General features: G+C 43.3%; 1 protein-coding gene across 1 annotated transcript in view; it reads right to left on the bottom strand.

Annotated features, from left to right (window-relative positions):
- LOC136044326 (pre-mRNA 3'-end-processing factor FIP1-like) overlaps positions 1 to 15,654 on the bottom strand; it is a 23,849-nt gene extending 8,195 nt beyond the window's left edge. Inside the window, exons 1-11 of the mRNA XM_065729586.1 lie at positions 15,267 to 15,654; positions 14,767 to 14,806; positions 11,836 to 11,920; positions 10,462 to 10,568; positions 9,384 to 9,442; positions 8,668 to 8,778; positions 6,218 to 6,348; positions 5,348 to 5,472; positions 3,617 to 3,722; positions 2,029 to 2,227; positions 1,420 to 1,446 (exon numbers count right to left, since the gene is read on the bottom strand). Coding sequence (XP_065585658.1) covers positions 1,420 to 1,446; positions 2,029 to 2,227; positions 3,617 to 3,722; positions 5,348 to 5,472; positions 6,218 to 6,348; positions 8,668 to 8,778; positions 9,384 to 9,442; positions 10,462 to 10,568; positions 11,836 to 11,920; positions 14,767 to 14,806; positions 15,267 to 15,360 — 1,084 coding nt within the window. The 5' untranslated portion in view covers positions 15,361 to 15,654. The remainder of the gene's footprint in view (positions 1 to 1,419; positions 1,447 to 2,028; positions 2,228 to 3,616; positions 3,723 to 5,347; positions 5,473 to 6,217; positions 6,349 to 8,667; positions 8,779 to 9,383; positions 9,443 to 10,461; positions 10,569 to 11,835; positions 11,921 to 14,766; positions 14,807 to 15,266) is intronic.
- Positions 15,655 to 18,825: the final 3,171 nt, after the last annotated feature.

The raw sequence follows: 18,825 nt of genomic DNA, 5'->3' as shown, positions 1-18,825 counted from the left end.
ACTGCAATAGAAGTAGCCTGAAGTCTCTAACTCATCTTGCAGAGACCTGTGCTGCAAACAAGTTGAAAGACATCTCACCCTTAGATGCTTTTTATACTAGAAAAAAAAACATCTTCCAATAAAATACAATACCTAGAGCATTTCCATCACATTTGCTCACCAAGTGTAAGTACTTCAAAGTGCTACTGTTATAAACACCTCAGTATAATGGAGGTGGATCACCTTCATTACCATAATTAGCAGGTATCCTCCTTCATCTCCCTTTTCAACCTTGTTACCTGCACTGTAAGTTCCTTGCAACAGCCTAGTTATTTCTTCCACCTTACTCCTCCCAAATAACTTCAGTCTAAATGCACGTGACTAGCACCTGGGTGCTGCAACTTCTAGAATCAAGAACAGTATTTGTATCCAGTTTCACTGCAGTACAATTTTCTAAATCCAAGTTTACTATGAGCAGGCTCCTTTAAGGACTGCAAGAAGAACCAGCTCTGCAACGTTAATGTACACTGAGAGGAGCACAAAGAGTGATGTTTTAACAAATAGAAATTATCTCAGTTTCAGAGATAGCCCATCTGGTAGAGGTTTTCTGTATTCCTATTTGGGAAGCCTTGGGCATACCATGAACACAAGAGCACAAACACAAAAGCTGTGCAACAAGTCCAACATGTCTGACACACAGTGAGGACAAGCACATTAAGTCCAAAAAAGTGCTTTGGGTGCAGACCTTTTGCAAGTAGATGAATCAATGCAGAGGCAGTGGCCTGACTGCACGTATGTGGTGGCCACCAGCCTTGGATTTGCAGATGTACAGCATCTAGTCAGAACTATGGCTACACAAATTGATACACTTTCTTTTCTTCCCTGGACTAGGCAAAACTTATACTAGAAAAAAAAATAGTTAAATGATACGCAGTTTTATGACAGCTTTAAGCTAGTGAGGTTTACAGTATATGCAAAAGACTGATTGTTACATTTCTTTATTAGCATTCACCAGCTCTCAAGGCAAGCTAGGGAGCAAAGGCTTCTGATGCATTTCTTGCATTCCTTCTGCTCAGTCTCACACTCTAAATTCCTATACAAATCATCAATTTGTCACTCAAAGACTTGCTGTGTAAGATGTCAAAATAAGAACTAAACTATTTCAAATTTAAGTGGCCTTTGCTATCTTTAATTCAACGCCTGCATTGTTCTTCAGATTTAAAAGAAAAAAAAAAAAAGTATGAATCCCTAGTAATTATTATTCAGGCCCAAAATACAAGATAAGCAGCCAAAGTTCAGCACTGCACTGAAGTTTATTAACCATAGATTAATTGTGATCTAAAATGGGCCTTGGTGTCATCCTCTTTTGAGTTACTTAATCCAAATGCTCAATAGGGCCATCTGTGCATGCTGCTGTTATTAGAGCAAGTTAACACCTACCTGGAATAGGACCGGGCGGCGGCAGACCTATGGAAAGGAACAAGCAAGAAAAACAAGTGAGGACAACAGGCAAAGCACGTCACCCTCTGTACCTCATGCTAAAGCTTTTGAACAAAGTTTCACACATTTGAAGAAACAAGCCAGTGAAAAAAAACAAAACTGTGCTAGTAAGCAGTAACTGGTTTACAAAGTATTACTCTCTTAAATTATGATCTGTTTACCTTCATATAATGCAGTTCTAGCATCATTCTTGAAGCACACAGAACCAGCCAGGTGCTGTACTAAACAGCCTGCTGACCTCACACAGGACAGCAATTCTTGCGCCCTTGGCTTCCCCCACAGATAACCAGAAACCCATTTCCCTACATTTATCAATACAGCAAAAGGATCCACAACATCTGAAGACCCTCTCACGGAAACAAACCTTAGATGTTGGTTTTTTTTTCAAGGAACAGATGCCATTTCAAAAATGGACAAACATTAAAACGGTCGACACACTGAGCAATGATTGGTAAAGCCTAAGGACCTGCTGCCTGACTACGACATAACCTCTGATTTGCTGAGCCTGGGATGCCCCAGCCCGGGATGTCTGCACTGCTCAGCACTCACCTGGAGGGTGCAGTGGTGGTGGCACAGAGGTGACGGGTGGAGGAGGGTGCAGGAAGTGCGGTGGAGGTGGTCCGGCGAGTGGGGGTGGTGGAGGGCCGGCTGGGGGAGCAAAGGGCTGCTGCTGGGGGGGCTGCTGCGGCTGTGCCGGCTGCTGGGGCTGCTGCGGGGGCTGGGGTTTGCTTCCGTGATCCCCGAGAACCTTGAGAGGCAGAGAAAAAGACAACTGTTTTAATCTATTCATTCCTGAAGAACGGACCTCAATGCACCAGCATAAAGGAACTGAATCAGCCAAACCGGCCCTGTGATACCTGACAGATTAGGCTGTGCTGGGCCTGGGCACAGCACCCCTTCAGGAGGAAGAAAGTAAACAATATACTTACAAACATACCTTCTCTTAAGCTGAACATCAGCATGACCAGATTCAAGTAGTATACACAACTGCGCAAGACAGCTCAACATTTCAGTGCTACAAACACCATTTGATCCATTTCTGAGAGGTTGGATTCAACCTCCAATAGAACAGCCACCTGCACAGGCTTCCAAACAAGAGCAGCCATCCTTAAGGGTGACACCACACTGCTTCCTATTTGTCTCCTTTTTGTCTTTTTTAAATCCAGTTTATCTTTCACAAGGACAAAAAGAAGAGTCCAAATTCTGCTCTAGATTGTGTCCATGTAGGCCAGAGGAAGACTGGATTCACATATCTGACAAAAGTAGGTTAAACACACGCTACTGCTGAAGGAATGATCAATATGTAGGGAGACCAGAACAACTTGGAAACACAGGTACCAATGCTTCTAAGTGGGAGGAACAATAACCATTACCCAGCAAACTTTCTCATAGCAAATTCCTTTTTCGGCCTCAGTTGGTAGAAGCTGGGAACTGACCACTAAGAAGTAAACAGACCTTGAAAACACATGTGAAAACAAAATAGAAATTGGTCCCAGAAAGGGTAATGTGGCTTTCTTTTTTTTTTGTGTGTGTGTGTGTGAATTAAGGGTGGTTAGTAAGGTGATACGAGATGAGTTCTTTCCATATAAGCCTACCAGAAAATGATGGATGTAAAAGATCTGAACTGGATCCAGTTTGAAGCTGCAGGCTTTTACTTCTTTTAAGATTCAGTAACACAGGCCCACTCCAAATCTGAAGTGCAGATGATGTCTCATGATGCTTAGTCTAAATGTTACTCTGAAGAAATGCAAGCCCCTCACAGAAGTTCTCTGCTACAAGATTGGAAATTCCAGTGGAGGGGAAGGGAAAAATCCACATGGGAGCCCCCCACCTCAGCAATCTGAGAATACCTTGGGAGATCCAATAAGAAAGGGAAACTGGGCATTCCCATCCAGATGGGAAGGTTGGTGTTTGACAGGACAATCCCTAGCTCCTAGCAAGGTAAAGCTTTTAGCACCAAAGTTAACTCAGCCTGCAAAAGAGAGTGATACACGCATACACATTAGGAGGGGTGATACTACTACTCCATAGATGCTTCAGTTACATGGCAGATCAGGAATGCACAGACTTTTTTCAGGGCTCACTGAAAACACAGTAAAAATATCAGATTATTTTCAAGGCAGCTCAAAACATGTACCTGAATTGGATTTTCTTCAGAGGCATGCTTATCACGTCGTCTTCCCTCCACTCTCCTGATTGTGCCTGCCTGGCCACCGATCACATCAATTGTTCCACCCAGCTTCCTGGTACAAAGCAGATGCATCTTTTTAGGCTCAAAAATAAATAATCGAATCATGCTGAATGAAAAATAATATTTATCAAGAGAAGCCTTTAGCATGACAAGTCTAGATTTCTCTTAGTTTCTGTCCAGTCTTCCAATTGATGCTGATACCACTGAAACTATAAATCAGATTGTTACACTTTCTCTCCTATCCCCCAGCACTCTGTCAGTCAAAAAAAGTTTTGCCACTGTCTTCAGCAAAGTCAAGATTGAATCTTTGGACAAAAGTATACTCACGTAGCCCAAAAACAGCACTATCTGGGCACTGGTGAAAATCAGCCACAGAAACTGCATTCTGGTTTGTACTTTTTCATCCGTACCCGCATTTTGCTCAGGACTAAACCATTTTTATAGGAGCTTATTGTAACATCATTACAAGTTTGAGAGAGAGAGGCATCCACAAGGGAAGTTTAAGAGCCCCTCATCCTATAATAACAAAGCAATAGATTTGTGTAAATTTGGCCTTAGACATGGTTTCCAGCAGTTATGATAGAAAAGAAAACCAAAACATTTTAACTTTTCCCATTTAGCAGAATTTTCTAACTCTGTAGGCAATTTAGACAAGGTGAACAAAAACCAAGCCAGCTAGCCGGGAAGATTACTCAGTGAAACCTGCTTACTTCGTCTAAGGAAAAAAAAGAAATCTCATTGCTAAAGCCCATGATTTTGAGTGATGCTCCAGTGCATGAGGATATTCTTCCTGGTCCATTAGCCTGTATCAGTACTTCCAAAACAAGACTGCAAGTTAAAATGGACAAAAATGCAGCATAATTAAAACAGCACCAGCTTCCCTTACAAGGCTGTACATTTTTTGAAGTCTGGGAGGGATGTATAACATCTGGAAAAAACAGGACCAATCTGATGACACTATGAACAGTGACAGAAATACTAGCAAAGTGAGTGAAGTGCTCACATGCAAACAGACCAAGAAGTGATTTATAAGCTTATTCTTAAAGTATTTGGTCAATTCTCTCTCAGACAAAACTTTATGTGGAAAAGGAAAAGCTGGGATATAAGACTAATCTGTGCAAGATAGGACTCCAAGTCCCTGACCTTTCTAGTTCCTCACAGCTTTATTTTTCTGAAGCTTTTGATTAAAAAATATAAAGTCAAAGTGATTTTCCCTGCAGTGGCTGTCAATCAAAGTAACCCTTCTTCTTGTGGCAGGAAGATACAAATTTGTACACATCTAGCACTGTAGCACACATTTTCAGAAACCAATAGTTCCTCTCATCAGTTGCCAAACATGTAATTCATCCTCATTTAAAAGCAAAGACTAACATCAAGGGAATAAGAAAAAGTCAAGTAAGCATGAGCAGTCAGCAAGGCATGCTCTTGGAGCTGAGGGATTTGTCTTGTGTTTCCCACTTGGGTCAGAGTACAGGGACCCATAAATGAGCAGGCAGGGGCTGTACAACCTTAAGCAAAGCACTGCTGCAATTGACAACAGGGAAAAAATGAACGAAGTAGCTTCCTGTAAAATTAAATCTTCCTTATGTTTCAAGTTCGAGGAGATTCAGATGTAGCCCAGGTGGATACCAACTACACCAGAGTGCTTGCAAGCTTTGTATCTGCATCACTTCTTACCTATTAGGAGGAGGCCCAGCTTTCATGCGTCCTCCCACTAGAGCCAAGAAGTCTGTTTTGAATTCTGTTTTGATGATATTGTTTTCCACTTCTTTTTCAGCATTTCCTGTTCGCCCTTGCTGGACCTAAGGAAAATAGTACATAATACACAGATTTAATGCAATTACTTTCAAATCAATGAAGCATCAGAGATGATACTGCACTGAAGGTCTCCAATGAGAAACCATTACAGTGCTCCTAGAAACAAGCAACCTACTCTACAGTCAAGGAGGCTGACATTCCTATAAAGTAGTTGGTTATTCCTACCTGCTGCCCCTTTTTAACCCATCAGAAGTCCAAAAGTTTAATGATCTCACATTCAGTTTCATGTAGTCCTCAAATCAAAACTGAAAATAGTAACATGTGCTCAATTTGTTGGTTTGAGTTCAGATTCACAGCTGTTAGCCACCTAATGAAATTCTACAAAGGCTCACATCCAAAGCAATCACTAAACACAAAATGCAGCTACACAACTGCAACAAGAATAAGCAACAACCACTGCTATCCAGCTCCACTCAGGTCAACCCTGAAATCAATCATACTCCTATCCACAGGATCTACCAATCAGACACCCTAAAACCTGGACAACCTCAAAGTCAAGCAGAAATCAACTCAGGTCAAGCAGTTCAGACTTGCCAAGCTGTTCGCTCCACAGAGACAAGATTTTTAGCAGTGTGATTTAATCTTTTAAGATATATTTTTGTATTTCTCATCATTGAAAGGAATAGAGAACAGCTCAGTAGTTTAAGTCCGTGTGCTCTGATACTATCTCCATGACTACACAAAAACAAGCCCTAGCTTTACTGTATGCACTGTATACATGTCACCCACCGTGATCTTATTTTCAGTGCTGATGGGAGGAGCAGGATCCAACCCAAGCTGAAGCCGTCGCTGCTTTTCACAATAAGCTTTCCACGTTTCTTCATTGAATCCGTAGTTAAAGTAATCAGAAAGATCAGCACCTGATAAAGGGAGTGGAAATTAACACTGGGATTCTGGTAGGTCTGCATTCTCAAACTGTCTTTTAACAGCTTAAACAAAGTTAAGAGAACTAGTCCTTGTATTTACAGAGTTCATTTCATTCTGTCAGAAAGCTGCTGTGTGACACAGCTAAGACTGCTGCAACTTGGAGTGGGAGGAGGACTGCAGCCTAGACAGCAGCAGGACTGCTCGGGGAGTACAGGAACGTGTGTATGCAGGCTATAAAAAGAGAGGCTTGCAGACAGCTATTCAATAACTGGATTCTTTTTTCAGTCTGGTTTCCTACAATTGTCCAAAAGAGCTGAGAACTGGGGAAAGCACACGAAGCACCACCAGTAAATGGAGTGATATGGCTCATACTATACTATTACATCCTGGTCACAGTCCTAACTGTGATCATTCAAGATGTTATCTTAGTTTGACATTCACTCTCCTGTAAAACGTACAATTTCCACTTGAACGCTTCTGAGCAAGAAGAGGCCTCAACTCCTTGCCAAACGAATGCAGATGCACAGAGACACATGCTGCAGCTCTGCAAGGCACAAGTGGCAGCAGGAAACATAGGGCATCTTGCACCTTGCTAAAGTGTCCCTTGCATGGACGCTCCCAGCCAGCCAGTTCTAAAACAAGCAGCTGATGCACAAGGGCTTAGCACAACCCTCTGGTCATGGTTCTGGATCTACAAAGTGAGGTTGTAGTTTATCTCCAAGGTAAGCCACTCCTCCTGTTGTACCTCCCAAATACACAGATGTCAGCAACACAGATTCAGAAACACTCACTTATCTCTCTGACTGGCCTATATTTCAGCCTTCTATTATTTTTTCCACACCATACTTTGTCATTCTCTCTCTCCCTAGAAGAGATACCAACCTGCTGAACAATTAAAGGACACAAACCTGAAAGGCTGCTGAGTAAGCTACTTACCTGCCATCTCAAATAAACTTACGGGCCACACCTCTGCCGACACCTTCCTTCTCTATGCATACTCCAATGCTATTTTTTAAGTCTAGTTGGCTCTGTTTTGGTCCAGGGATGTCAGCACAACCACACTGATTTCCATGCTTTGACTTTGAACTTCACTTCATTGTTTTCCTTTCAGTCTTCTCTTCGTAGTCCCCTCATTCTCACATCATAATCAATAGGAAAACTCCTACATACAAAAAGCTACAACTTCTATACTGGCTATCATTAATCATGGGCTGCTTAGTGCTGGTTTGACACCATAATACATCAATGCAGTTATTTGCACTGCTATATTCTGACAGCCTTCATTTCAGGCAGACGAGATATCTACAATATGCCACAGATAACCTTACAGAAGTACTACTTACTAAGCATATTAAAATTTCTGAAAGATAGGTAATATATAGGTGCACCTGGGAAAATAATATTTCTGTAAAGAGACAAGTGGATTTTACATTTCAGCTAATATTTTGTTAAGTATTTTATTAAATTAGCACAGCAAATACCTGGATCTCTTTGGCTTTTTCACTTACTGCTCTTTTATCATCTTAATTTGATACAAGTTCATTTGTAGTATCTCACAGCTGTGACTTCCGAGAAGCCTCCCTCATACAAATGATGAAGACAAAGGGACTGCGTATATACAATCATCTGCTGTCCAGAGTTCTGCCTACATAACATTGCCCTGAAGTAGTAAGTGGTGACTGCTTACTCAGTCATACACACAGGGGCAGAATCTGGCTGAGAATTAGGCAATGCTGCTTTTCTAAAAGAAAAACCATAGCCATATCAGAGTCGAAAGCATTTTGCTCTTCTCCTTTAGTCAACTGTCTGCAGCAGTAGAATTTAAGAGAAAAAACTGCTTTTGTGTTAGGATACACTGCAACACCACAATGCTCACGACCACTGCCCTGAAGAGGGGATGCTTTACCCACCACCCACATGAGAAAGCTGCATGGGGTGGCTGGGAGTGTGGCCACAAGATGGAAGTGAGCAGCTGCTGCACATGAAGGACAGAGCATGTGTCACCCTTAGGCCAACAACTTCATTGTATTGCTATCAGTGCAGTGTTCACTGCTAGTGAATTAACAGAGTGCTTTAAAAAGTGTTCTTTTTAGGAAGATTGTATCAATAAATTAAATGCAAACCAACTTTAGGTACAAGTGTGGCTCGATCAATCAGTAAACATAACCAGTTGTCTAGATAGACATCAGAGGCTGAGCAGAATAAGATCTGGCATCCCCCTTCACTGGCAGCAATAAATGGACAGGAAATACACATGAAATTAAAAAGACAACTGCAAAAAATATTTACCACAAGAAACTGTGAGGCCCCACCTGGTTTCCTCCATGGCTTGTCTTCAAATGAATCTAAATCCACTTCTATAACAGGCAATCCGTTTATATTCCCCGCAGCATCTAAATCAATACCTTTGGGCTGCAACTTGGCTTTGGAGAAAGAGAAACTGTTACTACCTTTAATCCACTAATCTGAGAGCAAATTGCTCTAGTTAAAAAAGTGCTACTCTGAATTACATTTAAATGCTGGCTTTACAGCATGGAAGAAACCACAGTCAACTTTCAAATAAAAGAATATAGATTACTAACTCTGTGAAGTGCCAGAGTATTCTGCACTTGCAGTTAAATAACAGAGAAGCAAATTCAACACAGACTGATACTACAGGAGCAAATGATTACAGCAAGCATGAAATATACCCCAAACAAAGAAAAGAACTTTTCTCCCCATGCAAAATACTATCTTCTCCCTCCTCAAAAATGCTTAAAAACAAAAAGCTTTTTCAGGATTTATCTTGAGCAGACAGCGTACCAACTAGAGTCAAAAGAAAACCACTGGGTACAGAACTCCCAAGGGAAATTTGTGCTCATATTCTCAATCAGAGGGTAAGCTGCTTGCATAAAGAAATTACTTGACTTGATCAGATTCACTAATTTATTTCCCTCTAAACAGAGCACGAGATGTGCAGCTGCTTTGGCTGTCACTGCCAGAGAAATGAAATATTACAAAATATGAAGGATAAAAGTAACAGCAATACCTGAAGCTGATGCTCCATAGCCTCTACCCGTTTTTAAGTTTAGATTCATAGGAGTTCCCCTATATGGAAAAGAATCACAAGGTTGGTATTCAGACAAATTATTTGGAGTTCTTCCACAAAAAGTACAGTAAAACACTGACATCCTTCACAAGACACTTGGTTCACTTCAGTTTACTCACACCTCTCTACAATTTTTAATACTAAGCAGGAGCACCCTGAAAGTGAGATTCATTTGGCACTCTAACCCTATGGAAACATAGGAAACATACTGGCCAACAACACTGATATGAGGGAGTTGTCTTAATCAAGAACAAAAAAGGTATTTCAAAGAGCTGCTGGCAGCTACAAGAATGAGTACAGTTATTTAAATGGAACTGAGCAACACAGAAATTAAAGCTGCACCTATATCACAGACTGAGGTGAGACAAAGAAGGATCAGATTTCAAAACGGATGTATGCAAAATCTAGTGAGCTGCTGACAGAAAGGATGGAGCACTGCTAGTCAAAGCAATCCACCAGACTCCAATCACCTCCATGACCAGAGATGTAAGAAACATATGAAGTAAAAAAATTAGAATACACTGCAAAGTACATGCAAGCCATTTCTTTAAGAGGAAGGTAGCTAAAAGCAAAAATACTGTCTTATTTTCATTAAGCCAATGTAGGTACAATTTTAATTCAGTGACACTATTTCCTGGTTCACAAACCAGCCTCACCATTTGTGAACCATATTGTGAACCATAAAAAACCAGACAGTTGAAACTAATCAGTTCACAGCTTCTGTAAATTCTTAACAATACAGATCTTGCTTCTCTAAGTTTTCACAGCTGATGAATTACATGTAGCTTCCCACCTTCAATTTTACTCAATCAAGTGATAAATATTCAGTTAATTTTCCAGCAGCAGATCCATTATCATTCTGACTTTAGAAATGGATTTCAACAAACAATTCCTTTCCTGCTTTCTGGCCATCGCTCCCATGCCTCCCAGGATACAGACTGACCCTTATTCCCACTTCCAATGAATATGGCAGCTCTGCTTTGCATCAAAACCTGTCACCACTACCAGACATACATACATGTATGACGGTGCTCCCGTTTTAATATTGCCAATAGTAACTTTCACGTCGTCGTCATCGCTGTCACTGTCACTGTCTTCTTCATCATCCTCTCCACTTGGAAGGGCCTTACAATAATAAAAAACACGCAGGAGTTTATTAACACATAAAAGTGAGAAGTTCCCCTAAACAGTAATTCTAATCTTATAAATCTTGCGTGAGGAAGGTCTGTTATACTGAAAGACCTGATAAAAAGGTAATGCTTTCTACTGCACTCCAAAGCTGTCTATGGAGACAAAAAAAAAAAACACCCATGGATGCAACCTGCCTTCAGCATAAACAGACAGGTGCCAAGAAGAAACTGCTGTGTCCTTTGAAAAAATGACCCTAGACGAGAATCAAAGCAGGATTTCTCAAGGTGGGACTGGTTTAACCCAGTTCAAAGAATTGCAACACATCTCACAGATCCACTCTCCTGCTTTCTTTGAGAGAGGTGGGAGAGCGATATTCCTTCACTGGTCCACAGTCATGGTATAAAACTACAGATAAAGTCACCAAAATATTCACCAGCCTCCTCATAAGGCCCTTGGAATAAGTATGCTCTCACACCACAAACTTCACAGCAGGAAGCTGCTGAGGAGCTCTGTTTGGCTCATTTCTCACATTGAGTTTATTGACTATACACATTAATTTTGCAGTTGATCTGCCTTCAGTGCAGCACTCACTGAGATCAAGAACACACCTCTGCTGCTGGCGTCCAAGATCACAGGAAACTTCCAGCAGGTGCAGTTTTATAAGATGCATGATCTGAATTAACATTTCACCACTACAAAAGGACATGGGAAAGTAGTTTCCAACGCTCCCTCCCTTTCCATAGCAAGCAGGTTTGATAGAATGCTCTCCAGGAATGCTATTAACATACCACAGTGGCAGAAAATAACCCCACTGAAAGGCTGGAGGAAAAGGGAGGGGAGATGCAAGCCTCTTCCCACCCATTCAGCAATGAGATGAGGTCTGAGGAAGAAGCAAAATGAGACCCCCAGCAAACTCAGCACTTTGGGCCTTCTATTGCAGCGTTCCCTGTATTTTACTGACTCCCAAGTAACATATTGAGCTGACAGCAACACCATACTTTTCCTTTCAGCCTGTGGCATCAGAGGCCTTCCTTCACCACCTCAGTGGGCATAAGCAGTGCTCAGACCACAGCTTACTCCCCTCTATGCAAGACAGACCAAGATGAGAAGCCTGTTGCTGTCATTAACATTGGGAATTGTCAGGATACCACAACAGTACAAAGGTATTTGACAGCAGGACCAGCACCTTAACAAACAGATCTTTTTATATGTGAATATTTACAAGCACAAAACCATCTACCATTTGCAGCAGAACACATACATGCTGTGACACCTCTCGGTCTTCGTTGCCGACAGGCCGGCTCTCCTGAGGAGCATCTTGCAGAGGATGAGAAGATTCTGCATGTCTAGTAAATGCAACAGGTAAAAATCAGTGGACAGAGGTTTACCTACAAACATTTCTAAAACAACTGCCCAGGTCACTTTCATACAGTGGTTCTACTCACGAAGCATGCTTATGCTGCTGGCAGTTAGCTCAAACAGAAGACAAACTGTTAACCTCCCTTGTTTGGCTTTGCTTTTCCTGAGAAGAGCAAGGTTAGTGATTTCAAAGAACACCTGACAGACAGCAAGGCCAAACATCACTGAGCAGTTTATGCTTGTGGCTGCTGCAACAGCTTTCAGTTTTGGTTTGACACAAACGCCAATGATAGAATAAAACAATAATTCAACGTCCACAGCGTAACAAAACTTATCTTGTCCTAAAGACTGCTACTAACATGTGTGTACAGTAAACAATAGGGACATTTATCCAGTAGACAGACAAGTATCTACCCCACCTTACTCTTCATTTCAGATTAGTTCTAAAGCAACAATAGCCAGTTTCAGATTTATCTCCAGTGAGAGACTTGGTACAAACACTAATGGCCTACTGCATTCACCAAGCGAGGAAGTCAAACCGGCACACGTGCTAGGAAGGAGTATACTGCATGTTACAGATCTGGAAGGCAAAGAGGAGCCATTCTTCTCTAACGTACAGGTAAAAACCCAGCAGAATTTCAGAACAATTTTGTTTTTTATAACACACCACCGAAGCAGCCCAAGCCAGTTCTGCCACCAGGACTTTGTGGGGACAAAAACCAAACCAGCAACTCCGCAATTAATTTAAAACATTATGACTGATAATAAACACACACAAGGTTATCTTCAAAAAGAAACACATGTAACACCTAATAGAATCCCAACACTAGTCAGATTAAAACCACAGAGGAGACTGCCTAAAAGGAGACACCAAACATATAAGCCAGAGATCACACTAACACAACTCAGCAACTAGTAAGAAAAAAGAATAAATCAGTAAAAAAAAAACCAGACAGGAACAATCTGAGCTGTCACTGAAGCTCTCATCTTGCAAAATCCCCTCCTATACAGAGAACTTCAGTCAAGTGGAGACCAAAGAGATGGATGAAGGTTCAGCAGCAGACTGAGGATGGCTGAAGATACTTGCTGTTACACAAACTAGAAAATGTGCCTAAGAGAAAAATCAGTCTCTGGAATTACACCCAAGCTGCAGACATGCTGTTACACAAGGACCAGAAGATGCATGGCTACTCACAGATGTCTCCAAAAACCTTAACAATGGTTTGCTAAATCCAGGCAACTTGTAACATCAACCTCACTCCTAGAACATTCTTAAGAATTCTAGATGACTGAACTAAGGAAGAGTGACAAGTATTACCTCCAGCTTCCAGTCACATGGAGTATCTGTGGGCGTGCATTAAAATTTATGAACTGGAGTTCAAATAAACATTTGCTAAGTAACAGTCAATCCCTAACCTGTCTGCTACCTAGGAACAAAGAACCTGACAGGACCACAGCCATCATCTGCAGGCAAAGAAACGTCACAGCTGCTCTATTTCCTTGGAACACCAACGTAACCCCACACACTGCATGTAGATGGTGCACAGACTGCAGGTACCCAACATGTCCTTTAGGTCAGGGAGTGTCAGTGGGTCCTGTGTCCTGCACTCCAATTCACGGATAGAGTCAAACACTGCAGCCAACCCAGCTGTTGTGGGTAGCTGCTCACAGAGCTGCAAACAGAGCCATCTTCTCAGAATGTGCCACAGCTCTGAATTCAGGAAGATACTCACTGTGCAACAAGGCTGCTGACACATGCATCACAGCTAATGGAGATGCCTGCTGAAAATTCAGTTTTTAAATCTTGCTTGTAAAACATAATTATTTCTAGAAGATAGGGACAAACAACAGTTTCATGCTAGAAACTTGTTGCTAACTATCTCAACTCTAGTTGGGGGTTGGACTAGATGATCTTAGGTCCCTTCTAACCCCTACAATTCTGTGATCTAAACCAAGGGAGGCTCTTTTTCACAACGCTCATTTAATGTTTTTTGGTAATCACTTACCAAGCCAGCCTAAAACTTGTGTTTTGTTGGTTTTTGTCAATTTGTCATATTGCCTAAGCACAGCATACGTACTGCAGCAGTAGGATAGTACCTGTAACAATCACTGAAGTTCCAGATACCAGATTCACAGTGACCTCAGGGAAAAGTGAACGTGACAAAGAGCCACATGATGGCACTGAGCACATCACAGCTCAGGCAACATTGGGGCATTCTGACACCATCCTGCACGTAAACATGGCAACATAGAGCAAATACTGAGAGAAAGGCCTGCTGGTGCAGAACACACTGCAACTGCAGAGGAGTTACTGCCCAGAAGAGCAGGTGATAGTTTCATGCACAGAAATCAATACTGATCATTGGGCTACCCCCATAGCTTTCATCTGACAGTCTTACCTGAATCACATAGTTTACACATTAAAAAAAAAAAAAAGTTACTGACTTGATGATGTTAAGAGTTTAACTTAAGCTCAAGGTTTTTAGCTTTTCCAGGCTAAAGGACATGCCACAGGTTTAACAACACCAGACCAACATGAAGTCTTATCCCCAGGCCACTTTATTTTCCCTGGAAATTAAACTGGAATATAGATTTGATTTAAAATTTATTTGAGGGGAAAAATGTGAGTAAGAGTTTTAAGTCGAATGGGCCAACTGACCCAGTCCAACTTCCACACGTGCAAGTGCAAGTCTGATGGTGGTGGCCCTGTGTGATGGGCAGGGCTGGGATGCACCTGGCAGCAGCACCGGTCCATGGCATTCCTCAGGCTGTGCTCAACGCACCTCAACCTCTGCAGCACAGTCTAAGAACGAACAAACAGCCTCCAACTTACCCAGAAGTTGGTCCGTCTTCTTGCTTACCAGTGGTGTCATCTGGAAAAACGGTAACAATAGAATTATTCAAGTGAAAGCAGAGGTAAGACATAAGTACAGAATACACACCGTGAGAGAAATACCGAGCTGTGACACGGCAAGCGTAAGCCCAGGGCAGGCTGACAAATTTCAACTAGAAACGGTGCAACCAATAAACCAACAACCCACAGCCAGCCAAGAAGACCCCACAGCCACAAGGGAAACAGCAGCTGCCTGCAGCAGACTCAATCCCAAAGGCAGAGGCACAGGAAAAGGCACCCGCCGGCGGCTGCGGGGATCTCTGCGCAGCTCTGTAACGCGTCAGAGCAGGGGAAACACGGAGCCGTGCAGCCAGGCGGGCTGCGGGGACAGCCCGGGCTGGAGGGACCCCAAAGCCGCACGGCTCCGGCCACAGCCCCCGCCTTGCGCGGGCACCCGCACCCACGGCTCCGCGCCCGCGCCCGCCCCCGCCGGCCCGTACCGCCGTACAGCCAGTGCTCCTCGTCCTCCTCCGCCTCCAGCGGCGCTCCGCCCGGCACGGCCCCGGCCGCCGGCGGCTCCAGCTCGGTGGCCATGGCCGAAGGGAGGAAGAGGAGGAGAAGAAGCGGCGACCGCGGCCTCCCGGGCCCCGCTCGGCTCCCGCCGCGGCCTGAGGCGAGGCGCGCGCCCGCTGCGCTCGGCACGGGGCGGGGAGGGCCGCAGCCGCCGGGCCGGGCCGCGCCGAGGACGACCCGGCTAACGCGCCGCCATCGCTCTTTCTTTGCCTCCCGCGGGAGATGAGGAGGGGAGGGAGGGAGAACGGGACGGGTCGGGACCCCCGGCGGGAGCGGAGGCGGCCCCGGGCCCTAGCGCCACCCGCTCCCGCCGCCACAAAGGCGCCGCGCAGCGGGACGGCGAGCGCGCATGCGCAGGGCGGGAGCGCATGCGCCGGGGGCGCCCAACGCGCGGCTTCGCGCCTCGCCGGGCCCACCTGAGGGCGGGGGGAGCTCCGCTTTCTGCTCTCGAACAGGAAGGGCGCGAGCAGGCGGCGGCTGGGGGTTTCGGCCGCCCGGGGAGGAGCAAGTCTTGGTAACGGTCCCGTCCTTCCAGCGGTATCCGCACGGCCCGGCAGGATCTCCGTGTGAAAGACGGCAGCGTCTTTTGGGCGAGATCTGCGAGCCGGTCGCGGCGGAGCAGCGCCGGAGCCCCGCGCCCGCCCGCAGCAGCGCTATGGAGCGGAGCGTGCTGGCGCGTCCTTTCCCACGGCGGTTCGTGCCCTCAGCCCGTGCCGCCTCCTTGCCCGCTCAATAGCTGCTGCTGATAACGGGGGGACAAGTTTTTTTTTTTCCCTTCCAGCATTGAGCCTTGCAAACTTGGCTACAATTATCAATATCTATAAAGCCAACAATACTTACAGCAGTACTGATAGCAAAGATGTATGTTGGCATAGATATTTTGGCAAGATTCATTACTGAGAAATACCGAAACTACAGTCCAGGAGTAGAAGCAGAGGGAAAATCCCAAATGTTCTTAAAATGGAGCCGTGCTGTAGTCTAGGTGGTCACATCTCATTAACCCCAATGGGATTAATACCGTGGCTCAGCCAAACATTCCTGTATCCAGCATAACAAGAAAGGAACGATCTCTACATTTCTCAAATAATATTCCGTAGCAGTTACATGCCAGAACTACTCATCAACCCAGGTGCTCCTGTATTTGTCCAAAACAACTGAGGACATCAGTTTCCAACAAAAAACACTGCTCGTGCCTATTTTGGGAATGTGATGTTTTCCCCCAGGGATGAACCAAAGGCTTTAATTTTAAGCCCTGCTTTCACAGCTACGAAGTTAGCCCGCAAACACACACAAAAGGCTGCATTGTCCTGCGGTCACACAGCACTCACATGAGCCAATGATTTATGTCATGATCACGCTATCCATGCTCAGGTTAGGCTCCCTCTGCAGAGCTACTGTAATGGAATAGGAAAAAAACCTCTGCTCTTCTCACAGCTCTCTGAGCTCAGCATCACTGCACTCCAGCAGTGACACTCAGAGCATCTGCCATGAAAAGGAAGGCACGGCCACAAAAATTCCTTGGTACAGAGGGTCAGCATGCCAGCTGAAAAAAGTCACACAGAAGACTAACTGTTCATTGTAGAATTGTGTTTTTGGGAAAGCCTTCCTAAGTTTTCCAAGCGTTGTCCCCTCAACCAGACAAACCACACTGGGAGTCCCACTGCTCTGTGTCAGAAATGTGTCTCATATCAAAGAAACCAGTGACTGCCATCGCGCTCACACAGTGCTACAGGAGACACAAACCACTTTGTTTCCAGAAACACACGGCACTATTCAGAGGTTTTCATCTTTAAATTTAATTAAAGAAAAATGTCTCATAGTGATTAAGCATGACTGACTTCCAGCTCCTTTAAATGGCATAAGCCTATGAAGTAAAATGTAGAAATAGAGCTCAGAATTTCATTTTAAAAACAAAAAAAGAAAAACTTTCAAGGTGTGAGGTCATATTAAAAAAGTGGCTGTTCACTTGTAAACAGAATAAAAATGTTAAGAAGACAATTTAAAAACTTTCATACACCTTAAACAAAACCACTTTCTATAAGCCATACAAGTAACATTACAGCATCATGAGGACATCAAGAGCAGAAGAAAATGGCAGAGGAATCACACAACATTACTTACTGAAGTAATAACTTATTTACAGTGAATATTAATAGCTTGACATTTTTATTGCTCTGATGGTAGTGTGTTGACAAGTAAACACAGTAAATTGTCATAGTGGGACAGTAATATGCATATATTTACAGTTTTGCATACGGTGGTTTTTTGTACCTATCAATAAAAGTATAGGGACATTTTCCCCCCAGACAATACCACACTAGATTTAGCAAAAATGTTCTCTTTTTTCAGTTATTCACCTACAACTGAGTCCACACTTCCTTAGACATCCCTGTGCACATTCTAAAATACATCTTTCCTCCTCTGATGGTAAAAGAACTTCTCAAGAAGTAGGTGGGGAACTGGAGGTAAGAGCTCTAATGCTCTGTCGGTATTCTTTAATGCTCCTCACATACAAAAAGTTTCTAATTAAAAAACAAAGCAAAACAGGCATTTCATAGATAAGTTAAAAAGGAAAGTGTCAACATGTTTATATGAAAAAATGAACGCTGGTTAGACAAATGTTCTGTAAGAGCTTTAAAAAATTAGCTGCAAACCCACACTATATACTGCTACTAGTCTCCTTTTCTCCTTTCTTGTTGCACATCTTCATTTTGTTGAAATCAGTCAAGGCACTGTCTTCACCATTTGTGTTACACTTTGCTCGTGTCAGTCTGTTACATTACTATGCGTGCTCACTCCAATTAACAAGCATCCTATATAAACAAGCTTACCAATTCATGTTGACTTTTTATTGGTGAAAATGAGTTCTCCAGCAGTATGAGATATAAGCTACCTGCTGGACGTTTTCATATTAAAGCTAAGGATAGCCTGGGCAAAAGAGAACCTGGAGGCAGAGGAGTTCACAGCAGCATTTACAGTTGCTTTCATCTTTAAACGAGCTATTAAACCCGTCTTTCAGATGCAAATGTAATACCACATGCTGTTATTGTATTTTAATGCAAATTTATCATCTTATTAAAACATGGAGCTGCTGTAAACTTCTGCTTTGGCTCTCATACTCTACTAGTTGCTTTATGGCCACATTTTTAAATGCCTGTTAAAATATAAAAGACCCTTTCACGGTTTGAACGCAATTGATATTTGAGGACAAGGTAAAGCATATCGAATTTATGTACTTGAAATGTAAACTTTTAAAATAAATATTCTGTGCTTAAGTGGGACACTCGGTATTCCCTCTGCTTGGCACTGCATTTCACTGAAACAGGACAGATCAGCTGAGAAACTCTCAAATCCATACAATGAAATCAGCACAGACTCAGCAGAGGATTTCTGCTCACAGTGTGCAGAGGGCTGCTCAGCACTCAGTACTGGCATCTACTGAAGCTCTCACGTGCCCCTCCTCTCAGTTGGAAAAGAACACTTTGA

This window comes from Cyrtonyx montezumae, unplaced genomic scaffold (assembly GCF_038088225.1).
Source record: "Cyrtonyx montezumae isolate F1298 unplaced genomic scaffold, pur_monq_1.0 scaffold_11, whole genome shotgun sequence".
NCBI lineage: Eukaryota > Metazoa > Chordata > Aves > Galliformes > Odontophoridae > Cyrtonyx > Cyrtonyx montezumae.
This window is presented reverse-complemented; position numbering and strand designations above follow the sequence as displayed.